The sequence below is a fragment of the Callorhinchus milii genome, unplaced genomic scaffold (assembly GCF_018977255.1).
Source record: "Callorhinchus milii isolate IMCB2004 unplaced genomic scaffold, IMCB_Cmil_1.0 Scaffold1, whole genome shotgun sequence".
Classification (NCBI taxonomy): Eukaryota; Metazoa; Chordata; class Chondrichthyes; order Chimaeriformes; family Callorhinchidae; genus Callorhinchus; species Callorhinchus milii.
The window spans coordinates 88,541,902-88,556,164 of NW_024704742.1; the positions used below are offsets into that span (position 1 = coordinate 88,541,902).

Genomic DNA, 14,263 nt, shown 5'->3' on the forward strand with positions numbered 1-14,263 from the left:
GGTCTCCTTGGAATGAGCTGGCGCCAAAGTGATATCCTCGACAATGGAATGTCAGAATCAAGTTAACCTCTGCAGCGGTCTTGGCAGTACAATTCCTGAGCCAAGTGCAGTATCCAGGACACTGCAGATGATAACACAACAGCTGGCTCATTGACAGGACTTGGAGGGATGGCCAGTCACTGGGAGAACTGACTGTTCCCACTTAGCTCCTGTTAACCCTGCAAGTCAAAGCCTTAATGGGCAGGGAGGTCTAAGTTGTTAAAACAATGGGAAGCTTGTCCAGACAGTGATCTCAATGGCAAGCTATGCAGTTTAGGCTGGTTAAAACTCAGCAGTACCCCAATGCCCATTCGGAGTACCCAACCTTTGGCTTTTGCCGTGCCTAATTCTCTGGTAATTAGATAAGAGGGTGCATTCCTTCAGGAAGAGAGTGTGTATTTCAGACACAGAGATTTCAACGCCTAAGTGACATACGTATATGAAACGCTCAGTCTGGTTTGGGTACTCTTAAGCATGGTGATGGATTTCCACATGTTTCAGAGATCCAGGTGACTAGAAAGAAAAAACTATTTTTAAAAACTTTTTTTAAAATATTGCATATTTAAAAGTAACCTTTTTTCTCCAAAGTGGGCCTCTTACATGCAGAATTTTGTGTTTTGGATAAGGAATTATATTGGTGATGGCCATCAAACCTGGTATCTCCCAAACTGCTGAGGAAATTGGCAGGGTTGGATCCACACCAGATGTCACCACTGTGGATGCCATGCTCGATCTGGTGAGGTACGAAACTCCCTTAAGATTGTCAACACTTTGCAATTCTTCATCTCCGCTCTATCTGTAACTTCAATCCCGCACGTCAGAGGAACCTGACTACAGAACCTTTGCCCTATGTTACACTGCAAGTTAAAGTGTCACTCTGTAGCTCACCTTCCTGGTGAGCTTACACTGAGTGCAATGCCCTTTTACGGCTTTAGCTTTTGAATCAAACTCATTAGCATGCATGCAGCCCTTTTCATCAAGTGGGTTGTCCTGCGATTGTCATTCTGGTTCACTAATTCCCCACATGAAAGGCTCTACATCAAATGTAAGGATTATTATTTAAAGTGTCAGTTTGCTGCTCAGTTACCAACAATACCGGCTTCTGAGTCAGAGGTTGTGTTTTCTGAGAGAACGCAGCAGCCAATTTGTGCACAGCAATGTCCTATAAACAGCATCAATTTTATCTGGGGGATTGCTGGCCAGCACACCATAAGAAACTCCCTTCTCTTTTTAAATTGGAATCTTGCCCCCCCTTCCCCCCCCCACTCAACCCTCCGCACGCATACATACACTGAGAGGCTGACAAATACTTGTGGGGGTGGATTTGCCCCTGACTCATCCTCTTGTTTTGAGGTAATTCTAATAATAAAGTCACACCCAATTGTGGGGCACAGAGACAGGATTTAGAATGTGCAAAGGAAAAATTCACTTGCCTCGTGAAGTATTTAAAAAAGGCCTCTCTTTTATATACAGGAATGCATTCCCAGAAAACTTGGTCCAGGCCACCTTCCAACAGGTACTGTCACTCTTTTACTGTTTTCCCAGCGATTTAGATACAACCAATTGGAAAATAATTGATTTATTTCCTCATGCATTCAATCAGATGTTTGGACTGGTTAAAATGCCCAAAGATTGAAAACTTAAAATGTTGTATACAATAAATATGTCCTAAAATAATATTGCTACGGTCTCCTCTTCTGTAACTTGTGAGCAAAATTGCCTATAAAACGCCAAGCATAAAGAAGGACTACTGTGTCAAACAGAAATAGATTAGGAAGCGTAGTACAGGCCACCACACAGGATTTATTTAAAAGAGGTTGATGTTTGGGTTGGTTTTCTGGGAGGATGAAATCTAGTAGCTGAAGAAGCATTTTCTTCTGAATCTTTTAGAAAGGTTGGAGATGGGAGAGGGAGAAAGGACCATTTGGCCATTTGACTCACCCCTACAGCGCATAATTGCAGCAGTTAAGATGCAATCTCACCAGTATTTTAAATATCCCCAATGTTTTTGCCTTTATTATATTGTTTGATACATTATTGTAGAGACATCACTCTGTGAGTAATTATGTTTTTACTGATATGTGGTCTAAAGTAAAATTTCACTAGTTTATAATAATTCTTGAATTTGATAGAATTGATAGAATAATTCTTGAATTTGATAGAATTTGATAGATGTCATGTCATCACAACGTCTCAAAGCGCTTCACATGATATACTTTAAAGTGGAGATACTGTGTAATTTATAATTTGTGGGCAAAATCCATTGTTATCGTCTGGTTCCTGGCTTGATATGTTTGAGTTGGTTTTCTTACATTAAGACGTAAACCTGGTTTTACCATAGCTATACCATTTAATGTGTTGTGTACTTTGTTATGAGTCCCTTGCCTGTTTTTTGTCCAGATTGTGAAGCTTAAATTCCTCTGATATATCAAACCACTCACCCTTCCCCATCATACCTTACTTGGGGTCAACCTCATCTCTGATGGTCTTGATTCCTGAGTCAGGGTGCTGGAGTGTAGGGCTAAAGAGTGCTCAGTCATTTCATTCCATTACAGTTTTCATTTCAATGCATTTCTGCGGCTGTTCACAGAGCGAGGAACAGACAGATGGATGGGACTGAGTATGTTAAAAACATTCAGATTGAAGAACCAATTGCTCACTGAGTAATCAGCAATAATCAGCCTTACTGTGACGCTTAGCTCAAGGCAGTCTGTGGCCTGCCTGATCCTTCCTCTCCTTTGAGCAGTAGGGAAGTGTGAGGTCATCCACCTAGGTAATAAAAACAGTAGAGCAGATTATTTTTTAGAAGGGGAGAGACTAGATAGTGTTAGCGTTGAGAGAGACTTGGGTGTCCTTGTACACCAGTCACAAAAAGTTAATTTGCAGGTACAGCAAGCAACGAGGAAGGCTAATGGTATGCTGACATTTGTTACAAAAAGGTTAGAATATAAGAGTAGGGAAAGTCTTGCTGTAACTGTATAGGGCCCTTGTGAAACCGCACCTAAAGTATTGTGTGCAGTTTTGGTCTCCTTATATAAGAAAGGATGTACTCGCCTTGGAGGGGGTACAACGTAGATTTACTAGGTTGGTACCAGGGATGAGTTATGAGGATAGGTTGAGCAATTTAGGCTTATATTCTCTAGAATATAGCAGAATGAGAGGTGATCTTATAGAAACCTATAAGATTATTAAGGGGCACGACAGAATAGATAGTGGGAGACTTTTTCTCCTGGTTGGAGAAACTATAACCAGGGGCCACAGTCTTAAAATTCAGGGTAAGCCATTTCGCACTGAGTTTAGGAAAAACTTTTTCACTCAGAAGGTAGTGAATTTATGGAATTCTCTACCCCAAAGGGCTGTAGATGCTCAGTCCTTGAACATATTCAAGACTGAGATTGATAGATTTCTTGTGGATAAAGGGATTAAGGGATATGGGGATAAGCAGGTAGGTGGAGTTAGAATGGTTCAGCCATGATCTTATTGAATGGCGGGGTAGGCTAGAGAGGCCAAATGGCCTACTCCTGCTCCTAATTCTTATGTCATTATGAATGTAATAACTAGTCGGGAGATTTCTTTAGCTGGGTTTAAATTAAAAAACAAGATTGATAAATGGAGGAGTGAATTTTCAAAAAATTATCTTAGACAATGCAATGGGGATGGCAGTAGACTGACATTCCAGTACACTGTATCGTCTAAAGTGCTATCCTTCAGATGACATGTTAAACCAAGGTCCTGTCTGCCTGTTTGGGTGGATGTTAAAAAATCCATGGCAATATTTGAAAAGAGATATTTACCCAGTGTCTTGGCTAACAATACCCCAGATAAAATTGAACACGTACTTATTGGCTGTTTGTGGGACATTACTTTGTGCAGATTAATTTTGCCCCCAAAAGACACCTGCCCAAACAGGCATGACACGCTACAAGAACTTTGTGAAGTGCTTTGAGATATTTCACTCACAAAACACAGTCAATCCACTTTGCAGAATATCCTGTGAAGCTCTTTAAGAAGTCTCAACTACATGATAAGGCACTGTATCAAATACAAGGATTATTATTGTTATTATTATTTTCTCAATATTATCGGTGCTATTATCAAATATGATTACTATTAGAATTAACAGAGATTAGGTAAATCAGACAGTGTTGAGCAGCAACAGGCCTCCATTAGAATACAGTCTTGTTAGTTTTGTATGAAACAGTTTGCCATATTTCTCAAACTGTCTGATGTTTAATAGAAATTAATCAGCTTAGCATGTCTTTGGACAGGAAACAAAGTCATGATTTTCCATGTTATTTCCACCTATGTCTCTTGTGTTGTAATATTTGTCTTTGGTAGAATTCACATCGCTCGTTTCTTCTGTTTCAGTATAAAACCAGACGCCAAGTCAAAGAAGTTATTAAAGAAGTTATTAATGCCACCAGCCACCCTGTTGAGCCAACGGTTTCAGTTATCATGACAACGCTGACAAATGAGGTAAAATGAGTTATTTGTAACCTGTTTGTGGGATGTGTATATGGTAAGCTGCCAATTATTAAATTATGGGGTATATGTGATACAAATTTTACAAATATAATAAATATATTCAGGTCCCCCACCCTACCTAACCCACCGCAAATGGTCTAACTTACAGCTTTTCAGCCCCTTTTTTCTGGAGTCCCCAAAACTCCCACCCTCCCTCACCTCATTCAAGGTCGGTCTCAAGACCTACCTCTTTTGGTCATCTTTCTCATCACCCAGATCGGATACCAGAAGCAACTAGATTTTGGTCAATGCCATTTAGTTAAAATATCGAGGGGAGAGTTACCTTTCCCCCCCTCCCCCTCACCATGGCAACCATCAATTAGGGCGTCTCCATGAACAGAATGTCTCGCTTACCATCATTGTCATTAGCCACTCAACAACAACAACAACAACAACAAGATTTCATTTATTGAGCGCCTTTCACGTCAGGAGGACGTCCCAAGGCGCTGGACAGTTGGGTCAGGACCCGAGCAGGGGGGAAATGGTCAGGGTGAGGGGAGGGAAGGGAGGGAGCGAGGAAGGGGTAGAGAGTTGAGAGGGGAGCTGAAGGCACGGTCAAAGAGAAAGGTCTTGAGACCGGCCTTGAAGGAGGAAAGGGAGGAGGCGGCGAAGGCACTGGGGGATGGAGTTCCAGAGCTTAGGGGCTGAGAGGCTGAAGGCCCGGCCACCGATGGTAGGGAGGTTGGGGCGGGGGATGTGGAGCAGACCGGAGCCAGAGGAACGGAGGGTACGGGCAGGTAGGTAGGGGGATAGTAGGTCAGAGAGGTAGGAGGGAGCGAGGCCGTGAATGGCCTTGTAGGTGAGGATGAGGATCTTGAATTCGATCCTCTGGAGCAACCAATCATAGCAGCTTGCCTATCAACTGAGAATAAATTATGAAATAACAAACCCACCTACCATTTAAACAGATGCACCAAGCTGCAAAAAGAAAGTTACACCTTGTATAGGACTTTATCGTCTTGATGACAGAACAGATGACATGATTGATTTGAATGAAGACCGTTCGACCCATTTGTTATCATTCTTCCAGAACACCCCATCTTAGCATCTTCCCATCACAGCATCAAGCAGTTTTATTAAATGAGTTGATTATCCTGGCCTCAACCACAGTTGCTGGCAGCCTGTTCCAGTTATAATTACCCTCTGGATAAAGAATTACTTCCTGGTCCTGAAATACTCTTCGGAATGACCAATTTATCTGTAAGATTAAAATGCAAAATACTGCAGATGTTGGAAATCTAAACAAAAACAGAGATAGCTGGGAACACTTAGCAGGACAGGCAGCATCTATGGAGAAAGGAAAGTGTGTCAACGTTTCAAGTCTATGACCCTTCGTCAGAACTGGAGCATGTTGGGAGGGAGAGCCTTTGAAGGGCTAACATAGAGGTGTGAGGCGGGGCAAGGAAGACAAGGAAGAAAGTGGGCTAGAGGCTGGGGGATGATGGGTTAACTAAGTGGTTAATGATGCAGAACAAAGTGGGGGATTGCAACAAAGCAGGGAAATAGAGGTGTTAATACTGCAGAACAAAATGTGGGGGGGGAAATGATCTTATCTGTAAGATTGTTGGCCAAAGCACAGGGAGAAACTGTCTTCTCTTTTATAATGGTGACATCTCAATTTTTCAATAAAGTTTTTGCAGAATAGGACAAAGGAGTATGAAGTGATTGGGGCCTACTCTGATGGACTCAATGTCTTGGGCCTCATTGTCTTTTGCCTGGTGTTTGGCATCGTCATTGGGAAGATGGGTGAAAAAGGCAAAATCCTCATTGACTTCTTTGATGCTCTGAATGAAGCCACAATGAAAATAGTACAGGTTATTATGTGGTGAGTAACAATGATAATAATAATAATTATTCACATCTATGTAAATTATAATTATTCACCTTCTCTCCTCTCCTTATACACACACACCAGTTTGGACTTTTGAATCTGGGGGTTGTTGGCGAGGACACTGGCTGAAACTGCCTTCACTTTCTAATGTTTGGCTGTAATCTTTAATCCTGAACTAAGCAACAGGCAGACGCAACCTCAGTACTGTATAAGTACTGCCTGTCAGTATCTCAAGCCCTGCAGTAACACATCACTCCTAGACCATTGCATTGGAGCATCAACCAAGACTGTGAGCTCTAACTTGGGGCTTCAACTCACAACCTTCTGAACCACTTGTGATGCCACCAGAAGAATGCCAGCTTCTGAGCTATGACATTTCAGTCACATTATAAACTCTTTCAAATGAAAGATTGTGTAGAATTTTAGAAATTAGTTAAACTCAGCCTTAATTTGGAAGTCGGTTTCTTTTTAAAATACTGCAGAAAACTGAAGGTAATGCTTACATGCTTATCACTGATCATGACCCCTTGTGAATGATGCTTCTTCCCCTTCCCATGTCTTTTAGCTACATGCCAATAGGCATATTATTCCTTATTGCTGAGAAACTCATGGAGGTGGATAATTGGGAAATTTTCCGTCAACTGGGACTCTATGTGGCTACAGTGCTGAGCGGGTATGTGTTGCATCTTCATGGTTGTTTTTCACACTGCTTTGGGGTCATATATTGAGTTGTAATTGCTAACAGTAAGTATGACGATTAGACCAGCTGGGATCTTCAGTCTTGAGAAAAGACGTCTCAGAGGAGATCACATGGATGTGAATACATTTGGCTCTGGTCAGAGATTGTGGGTTCAAGTCCCACACAGCCCACACAGTCAAATGAGACGTTAAACGTAAAACCAAGAACCCATCTGCCTGTTCAGGTGGACATTAAACATCCCATGGCACTGGTTGAAAAGAGAAGGAAGTTTCTCTCGGTGTCCTGGCCAACAGTCCGCAAGATAATATTGGTCACTGTTTCATGGCTGTTTGTGGGACATTGCCATGCACAATTGTGCTGCCAAATACAAATACACAGTCACTCCACTTCGTAGTAAATCTTGTGAAGTGGGTTGAGACATCCTTCCAATGTGAAAAGGCGTATACAAAATGCAAGGATTACTATTATTATAATTCTAATATTTGAAATGCGATTGAAAAAGTAAACCTCGACAATACTTTAGGATGTTACAAAACAGTAGAACTAGAGAACATAGTTGTAAAAGATAATTTTAGGGCAAACATCAGACAGTTTTTCTTTACTCAGAAGGTAATTAAGGACTAGGACAGGAAAGGTGGTTTAGGTTTGGACACTGGACTCATTTAAAAAGCAGCTTAATGCTATGATGGGGGGATGCTAGAGGGGTTTTCTGGAGGGATGAGATTAGATGGGCTGAATGGCCTTCTTCATCCAGACCAATCCTGTGATGTCTAACGGAGTCAAGTATATTGGGCTGCAACAATGATAATGGGATATGGAATGCAAATTGATTGCATTAATTAGCTGGTTTGTGATTGTGCAATTGCGTCATGTACCCGAGATTTGCAAAAGGACAAATCCTGTAATTGTACTTTATAATGATCAGACTCACAGCCACTGTCTTAGTCAGTCAATTGTGTATCAGCCTGGCTCAGTTGTATCATTCAAGATCCTCATCCTCACCTATAAGGCCATTCATGGCCTTGCTCCCTCCTACCTCTCCGACCTACTATCACACTACTTACCGCCCGTATCCTCCATTCCTCTGGTTCCGGTCTGCTCCACACACCCTGCCCTAACCACTCTACCATCGGTGGCCAGGCTTTCAGCCTCTCAGCCCCTAGGCTCTGGAACTCCATTCCCCCAGTGCCTTCGCCTTGCTTCCTCCCTTTCCTCCTTCAAGGCCGGTCTCAAGACGTTTCTCTTCAACCGTGCCTTCACCTCCCCTCTCGACTCTCTACCCCTTCCTCGCTCCCTCCCTTCCCTCCCCTCACCCTGACCATTTCCCCCCTGCTCGGGTCCCGACCCAACTGTCCAGCGCCTTGGGACGTCCTCCCGACGTGAAAGGCGCTCTATAAATGCAATCTTGTTGTTGTATCATCGTCATCTCTGAGTCAGAAAGGTTGTGGTTCAAGCCCCAGGTTGAAACTTTGAAGTCATATTGTCTAAGATGAGGTTCTAATGGAGTGTGATACATTGCTAGAGCTGCCGTCCTTCAGATGAGACGTTAAACAGAGGCTATGCTTGCCTGTTCAGGTGGACATTATTGGACCAATTGGACCAATTGCAGGGATTATTACTCATAGTTAATCCAAAACAATTCCTAGGATGGGTAGAGCACATTCTTTACCTGTTCTTTTAATGTCCACCTGGAATTTACAATAATACTCACCTTGCCTCAAAATAAAATAAAAATGGTGGCACTGCAAGACTGAGAGCACTATTATTAATAATAATAATATTTAAGTTATTATTTTGTTTCCCAGATTAGCCATTCATGCGATCGTTGTCCTCCCCGGAATCTACTTTATCATCGTGAGGAAAAACCCTTTCATCTTCATCGGAGGAATGGCCGAGGCATTGCTGACAGCTCTTATGATTTCATCCAGGTAATGGGACACCTTTCTTACTGGAGCTGATCCTTTTCAATGCAAACATTCAACAAACAAAATAAGTTAGAAGCCCTCCTGGAGACCTGACCAGACCACACCAGAGATCAGGAGGTTAGAATTCATTTTCTGCCTAAATTCAAAACATACAAATATTATTAATCCACTGCCGATCTATACCTCATTCATAGAAACAATTGATCCCACCCCCAACCCTACCAGAACAATGCTATATATATAAGCACAAACATTATTTTTAGTGGACATTCAATAGACCTAATAAGGCATCAATCAGAGGTGATGCTCCCTATGGCTTCAAGCTTATCTTAGACTGGCAAGGTATGCTGATCAAATAAACACATTATTAACTTAAAGAATCAGGAGCACATACCTTTTGGTTATGTAACATCTGTCAGGATGACTCAGTTGGCAATCTTTTAACAGCTGAGTCAGAAGATTGTGCATTCAAGTTCTGCGTTGGGACACAGAACTCACAGTTTAGGCTGAGACTCCTGTGCTTTGCTGGCTGTTGGAGATGCCGTCCTTCAGGTGAAACGTTAAATATGGACCTGTTCAGTTGGACATTAAAAGATCCCATGGCACTATTCGAAAAGAGAAAGTTTCGATTAGAGTTGTGGCCAGATAAAATTTCTTCACTGTTGTATGTAGGACTTTGCTATATGCAAATTGGCTGTCGTGTTCACATACAAAATATACAGTCACTACACTTTACAGTAAATTCTGTGAAGCGCTTTGAGATGTGTTCCCGACATGAAAGATGCCATATCAATTGCAAGGATTATTATTGTTATTATTATATCAGCACATTAAAAAGGTGTGATCGTTCACAGCTCGGCAACTTTGCCGGTGTCATTCAAATGTATGGAGGAAAAAAACAAAGTGGACAAGAGGATCACCAGATTTGTGCTACCAGTGGGAGCTACAATAAACATGGATGGGACAGCTCTCTATGAAGCAGTTGCTGCCATATTTATTGCTCAGCTTAATGACTACCCTTTGAACGTGGGCCAGATAATCACTATCAGGTAAGATCTACTTCTTTTACCCATTCAGTCAATGCATTCCTGTGGGTTTATTTTATTTCTTTTTAAAATGTAATGTCTCCAATTGCNTTTTTATTTCTAATCTTCCCACTGAAATGTGTCTCTCTGCTCCTAATCTAAATTTGTCTTGTTGAGGTGCAGTTTTACGGGGTTGGGGTACGGTTTTACGGGGTTGGGCTGCAGTTTTACGAGGTTGGGGTGCGGTTTTATGGACTCTGGCTGCCCTCTGGTACCCCATCTAAGTGAACCGTGTTCACATGTGAGCCTTGGCAGTGTCAGGAGCATGAATAGTAGAATGCCTCACAGCCAAGCCTGACCTCTTTCCACTCGGTTGCCACATACTCACACTATCAGTAGAGGGTCGTGAAGAAAGAGACTCAGATACCCTGTCTTAGGAGACTAGCAAAAATAACACAGGCTTCGAACCAAGCTCCTGGTATTCACTGCAACATTGGGGCTGCTTCCCTGTGGGTGTATTTTATTTTAAAGGTTGCTGTGCAGTCAGTTGTGCAATATGGTAACATTGGGGTCAACTGAATTTGAGAGAGATGTCTGGTACAATTGGCCTCGCTCCGTTGAGCTCAACCTCAGTATGGGGGAGAGGGGTAGAGATCCATGTCATGCACATCTATGTCCATTCAATGCGCAAATGTTGAACACAGTGCTAAATTGATTCCAATATGAAAATTAGTCATTTTAGAAACACTAAGATGTTTGCTGTAAGTTATGCATTGCACAGACTGGTTACATTTGGGTGTTAGTGAATGCTTTGCCACTTGACAGCATCATCCTAGGCTGCTCATAAATGCCACCCACCATCTGGTTGTAGAGTAGCATTCGCAAATGCCTAGGAAGAGCACTGCTTGCTGCCTCCTCCACCCTCGATGATGCATCATGCGGAGAGACTATCTGAAGGAAAAATAGAGAAAACTCAAGTGTTATTATGCTTACGCAAGCACTTAGAGCTTGTTTACCTTATACTAAATGACATTTAGTGTACCTCCATAAGGGATCAGGTTAATGCTCACGTGGTTTAATTTATGTTACCTGAGATTGGCAGAGAGGGTGGAATATAAAGTGGCTGAGAGGGAGTGAGATCTTTTTATCTGACAGGACCATTACTTTTAAATTTCCGTCTTTGTCTTGAGCCTGGAATTCCTAGATCGTGTAAGATCAGTTTAAAATTTGAAGCTCTGGTATGAGGGTGGGAGTGGGGCGGGGAAGTGCCTGGACACTGCTACCTCTCTGTGACACAGCCAAGGTATCACAGCAGGTTTAGTGTGAAGCTTGGATTGATAAACCCCGCTAACTGGCTGTTATTAAAGTCAGCATTAACACCAGTGCTGATTGCTAATTTAAGAGATTTTGCAAATGTTATCCCAGTAAATGTCACCGCTCAGAATGCATGTCATTGCTCAGAAACACTTGTGCCCTGATGTTTCTCTCCACACCAGTACAATCCCACTGTACTGTTCACTCCCCATACTGTTCAGACCCCCATCATCAGAGAGAGTATGGGTTTGAACATATTTGCATTTTTTTCCCCTCATCCAACCTTCCTGTTTGATTTTCTCTCCTCCCTTGTTACAGGTATTTGAAAGCCTATTTTTTTGACAGTGACTTTGACCACCTAACTCTCCTTCTTCCTTTTCTCTGATCTCTTGCTCACGGTCCAACCCCATCATTGTTCAGTTGTTCTCTCTGGTTGTTCTCCAGAAGCTGTGGTTCCTTTTGGGTTGCAGTTCTGTGCCCACTGGCAGCTGTGGGGTGTATATTATGACCGTAGTTTTCTCATTGACTCCCAAATTGTGTCTGTTTTCCCATAGCATCACAGCGACAGCTGCTAGCATAGGAGCAGCTGGAGTTCCTCAGGCCGGGATGGTTACCATGGTGATTGTTCTCACTGCAGTGGGACTACCTGCCAATGATGTGACTCTGGTCATCGCAATGGACTGGGTCTTGTAAGTGTAAAGTACACTGCTGTGCAAAATTGGCCAATCCAATCTCATTTACAATATATCCTTTGAAGCGTTTTAAGACGTCTCAATGGCTTGATAAGGCGCTATATGAAATGCAAGGATTATTATTACTATGATGATATTTAACGACTCGAACAGGTTGCCAGAAAGATAATAGAGGGCAGGATACTGGACACATTTTATAAGCAGCTTGATGCTGCGATGGAGGGATTGTAGGGTGGGTGTTCTGAAATCAGTTAGGCCGAAGGGCCTTCTTCATCCAAACCGATCTTGTTAATATTGCTACAAAAGCAATAGACGTCAAAGTGTCTAATTAAGACTAAACGCCAGATTGTACTGTCCCTTTGCATAGATCTGAATAATACTCAAACTATAACATCCAATAATACTAAAATGGTCATATTTCCATTTTCAGGGATCGGTTCAGGACAATGGTGAATGTGCTTGGAGATTCCATCGGAGCTGGAATTGTGGAAAAGCTTTCCAGGAACGAGCTGCTGCAAATGGACCAGGCAAGCGGCATAGACATCATCAATCCATTTGCCATGGAAACAACAGCATCAGAGAAGGAGGAAATGAAGAAGAAGGAAGCGTATGTCAATGGCGCATTTGACGTTGATAAATCAGACACGGTAGCAGTCACAGAAACGTCACAGTTTTAAATGTGTGGTAATAAAGGAGGTGATCATTTATGGTTATCCTACAGACTAGAGTGAATCTGATAAAGCTGAACAGCTGAACCAGCCCATAAATTCATTGCTGTCAATAATGAATAGCTTAACAATTTGTTTTGAAGTACAACATGTAATTTGCCAATGATCTAATGAACTGGCGGAATGGGCTCCTCCTGTTCCTATGTTCTGATAGACTGACCATTGAACTGCTTGGTAAACAACTGGAAATTGTTTCTTGATAAGTTGGCAGTGGCTGCACAACTGTTTATTCTGCAGCATGCACGTCACTGCACGTCAATGAGACCAAATACCAAGGTCATGCATGACAGCCAGTCCTGGTACACAATCAGATCTCAAAACTGTACAAAGTCCCTCATATCATTTAAACCATGCAGTAACTCAACTTGTGCACTATAAATTCACTGCAGTCCATAAACGTGTCTCTTGATTAAAATGATACTTAGAAACTGCGAGTGTTAAGTTTATGATTCCATTTAAAGCCTCAACCAGACTGTTTTGTGATCACTCCCAGGTATCTGTTATTCCATATCTAATGCCTCAAACAGTGCAACAGCTTGCCACTCTTTAGCAGAAAATTTATATAGTATTAAATGTACTGCATACAGTGAAACCTGTCTTAAAACCTATCTATATAGAGATCTAATTACTGTCTGTAATGACTAGTTATGAGTCTCAATGATGTATTATGGTATTCTAGGATTTTTGTACTGTCTCAAGACCTTCCTCTTTGACCGTGCCTTCGGTCATCCTCCCACCCAACACCATCCTTACCCTCCATCCCTCGTGATTCAAACCCTCAGCTCAGGTGCAAACCCTTGATTGTCCATGGCCTTGGGACATCCTCCCAATGTGAAAGGCGCTATATAAAGGCAATTTTTTTTTGTTGTATCATATCCAAACTGATAGTGCTGGGTAGACTTAGCAAAACTCTAAGTAACTCCGACTACGCTGTAAATTGTAGGGCAACCTTCCCAAGGTGATGATCTGGCAATAGAGTAATGCCTTATCAACTGCTGTGCAAGACAAGAAGCTGAACCAGAGCCCTAGACTATTCAACTCACTTCAAGTCATTGCAAAATCATGACTCATATCACAACTGTTTTTCACTTATAGCGGTGACAGCCCGACAGATCATGTGCAAATCAGTAGTGATAGTGTCTTGAGTGTGACCAGTTTGCACAAGCAGAGCACCATGTGTGGATGTGTAAGTAACAAATGGTCTAGAATTTAGGAGAAAGCTCAAGGGCTCAATTCTGTACAACCAGACCTGGAATGACGCAAAGGAATATACTTCACACAATTGGGATTTGTATTTGCAGGTACAGTGTAATGTCGGCATTTGAATGATTGAGCCAAGAACCTGCATTATCTAGTCAGTCTCAACTCTGTTCATTATAAATGCACTTCACTTTATGTTTCTGTCAGTTGTACAGATATTTCATAAGTTTACTTTTGATATCTTGTGTATAATGGAGACATTGCATAAACTCGACTGCACCTTAT

The 14,263-nt window shown here is 42.0% G+C and overlaps 1 protein-coding gene across 1 annotated transcript in view; it reads left to right on the forward strand.

Moving 5' to 3' along the window:
• Positions 1–13,594, forward strand: part of slc1a1 (solute carrier family 1 member 1) — a 40,164-nt gene extending 26,570 nt beyond the window's left edge. Inside the window, exons 4-12 of the mRNA XM_007892605.2 lie at positions 666–780; positions 1,513–1,555; positions 4,408–4,515; positions 6,195–6,388; positions 6,960–7,067; positions 8,900–9,022; positions 9,874–10,068; positions 11,913–12,047; positions 12,481–13,594. Coding sequence (XP_007890796.1) covers positions 666–780; positions 1,513–1,555; positions 4,408–4,515; positions 6,195–6,388; positions 6,960–7,067; positions 8,900–9,022; positions 9,874–10,068; positions 11,913–12,047; positions 12,481–12,727 — 1,268 coding nt within the window. The 3' untranslated portion in view covers positions 12,728–13,594. The remainder of the gene's footprint in view (positions 1–665; positions 781–1,512; positions 1,556–4,407; positions 4,516–6,194; positions 6,389–6,959; positions 7,068–8,899; positions 9,023–9,873; positions 10,069–11,912; positions 12,048–12,480) is intronic.
• Positions 13,595–14,263: the final 669 nt, after the last annotated feature.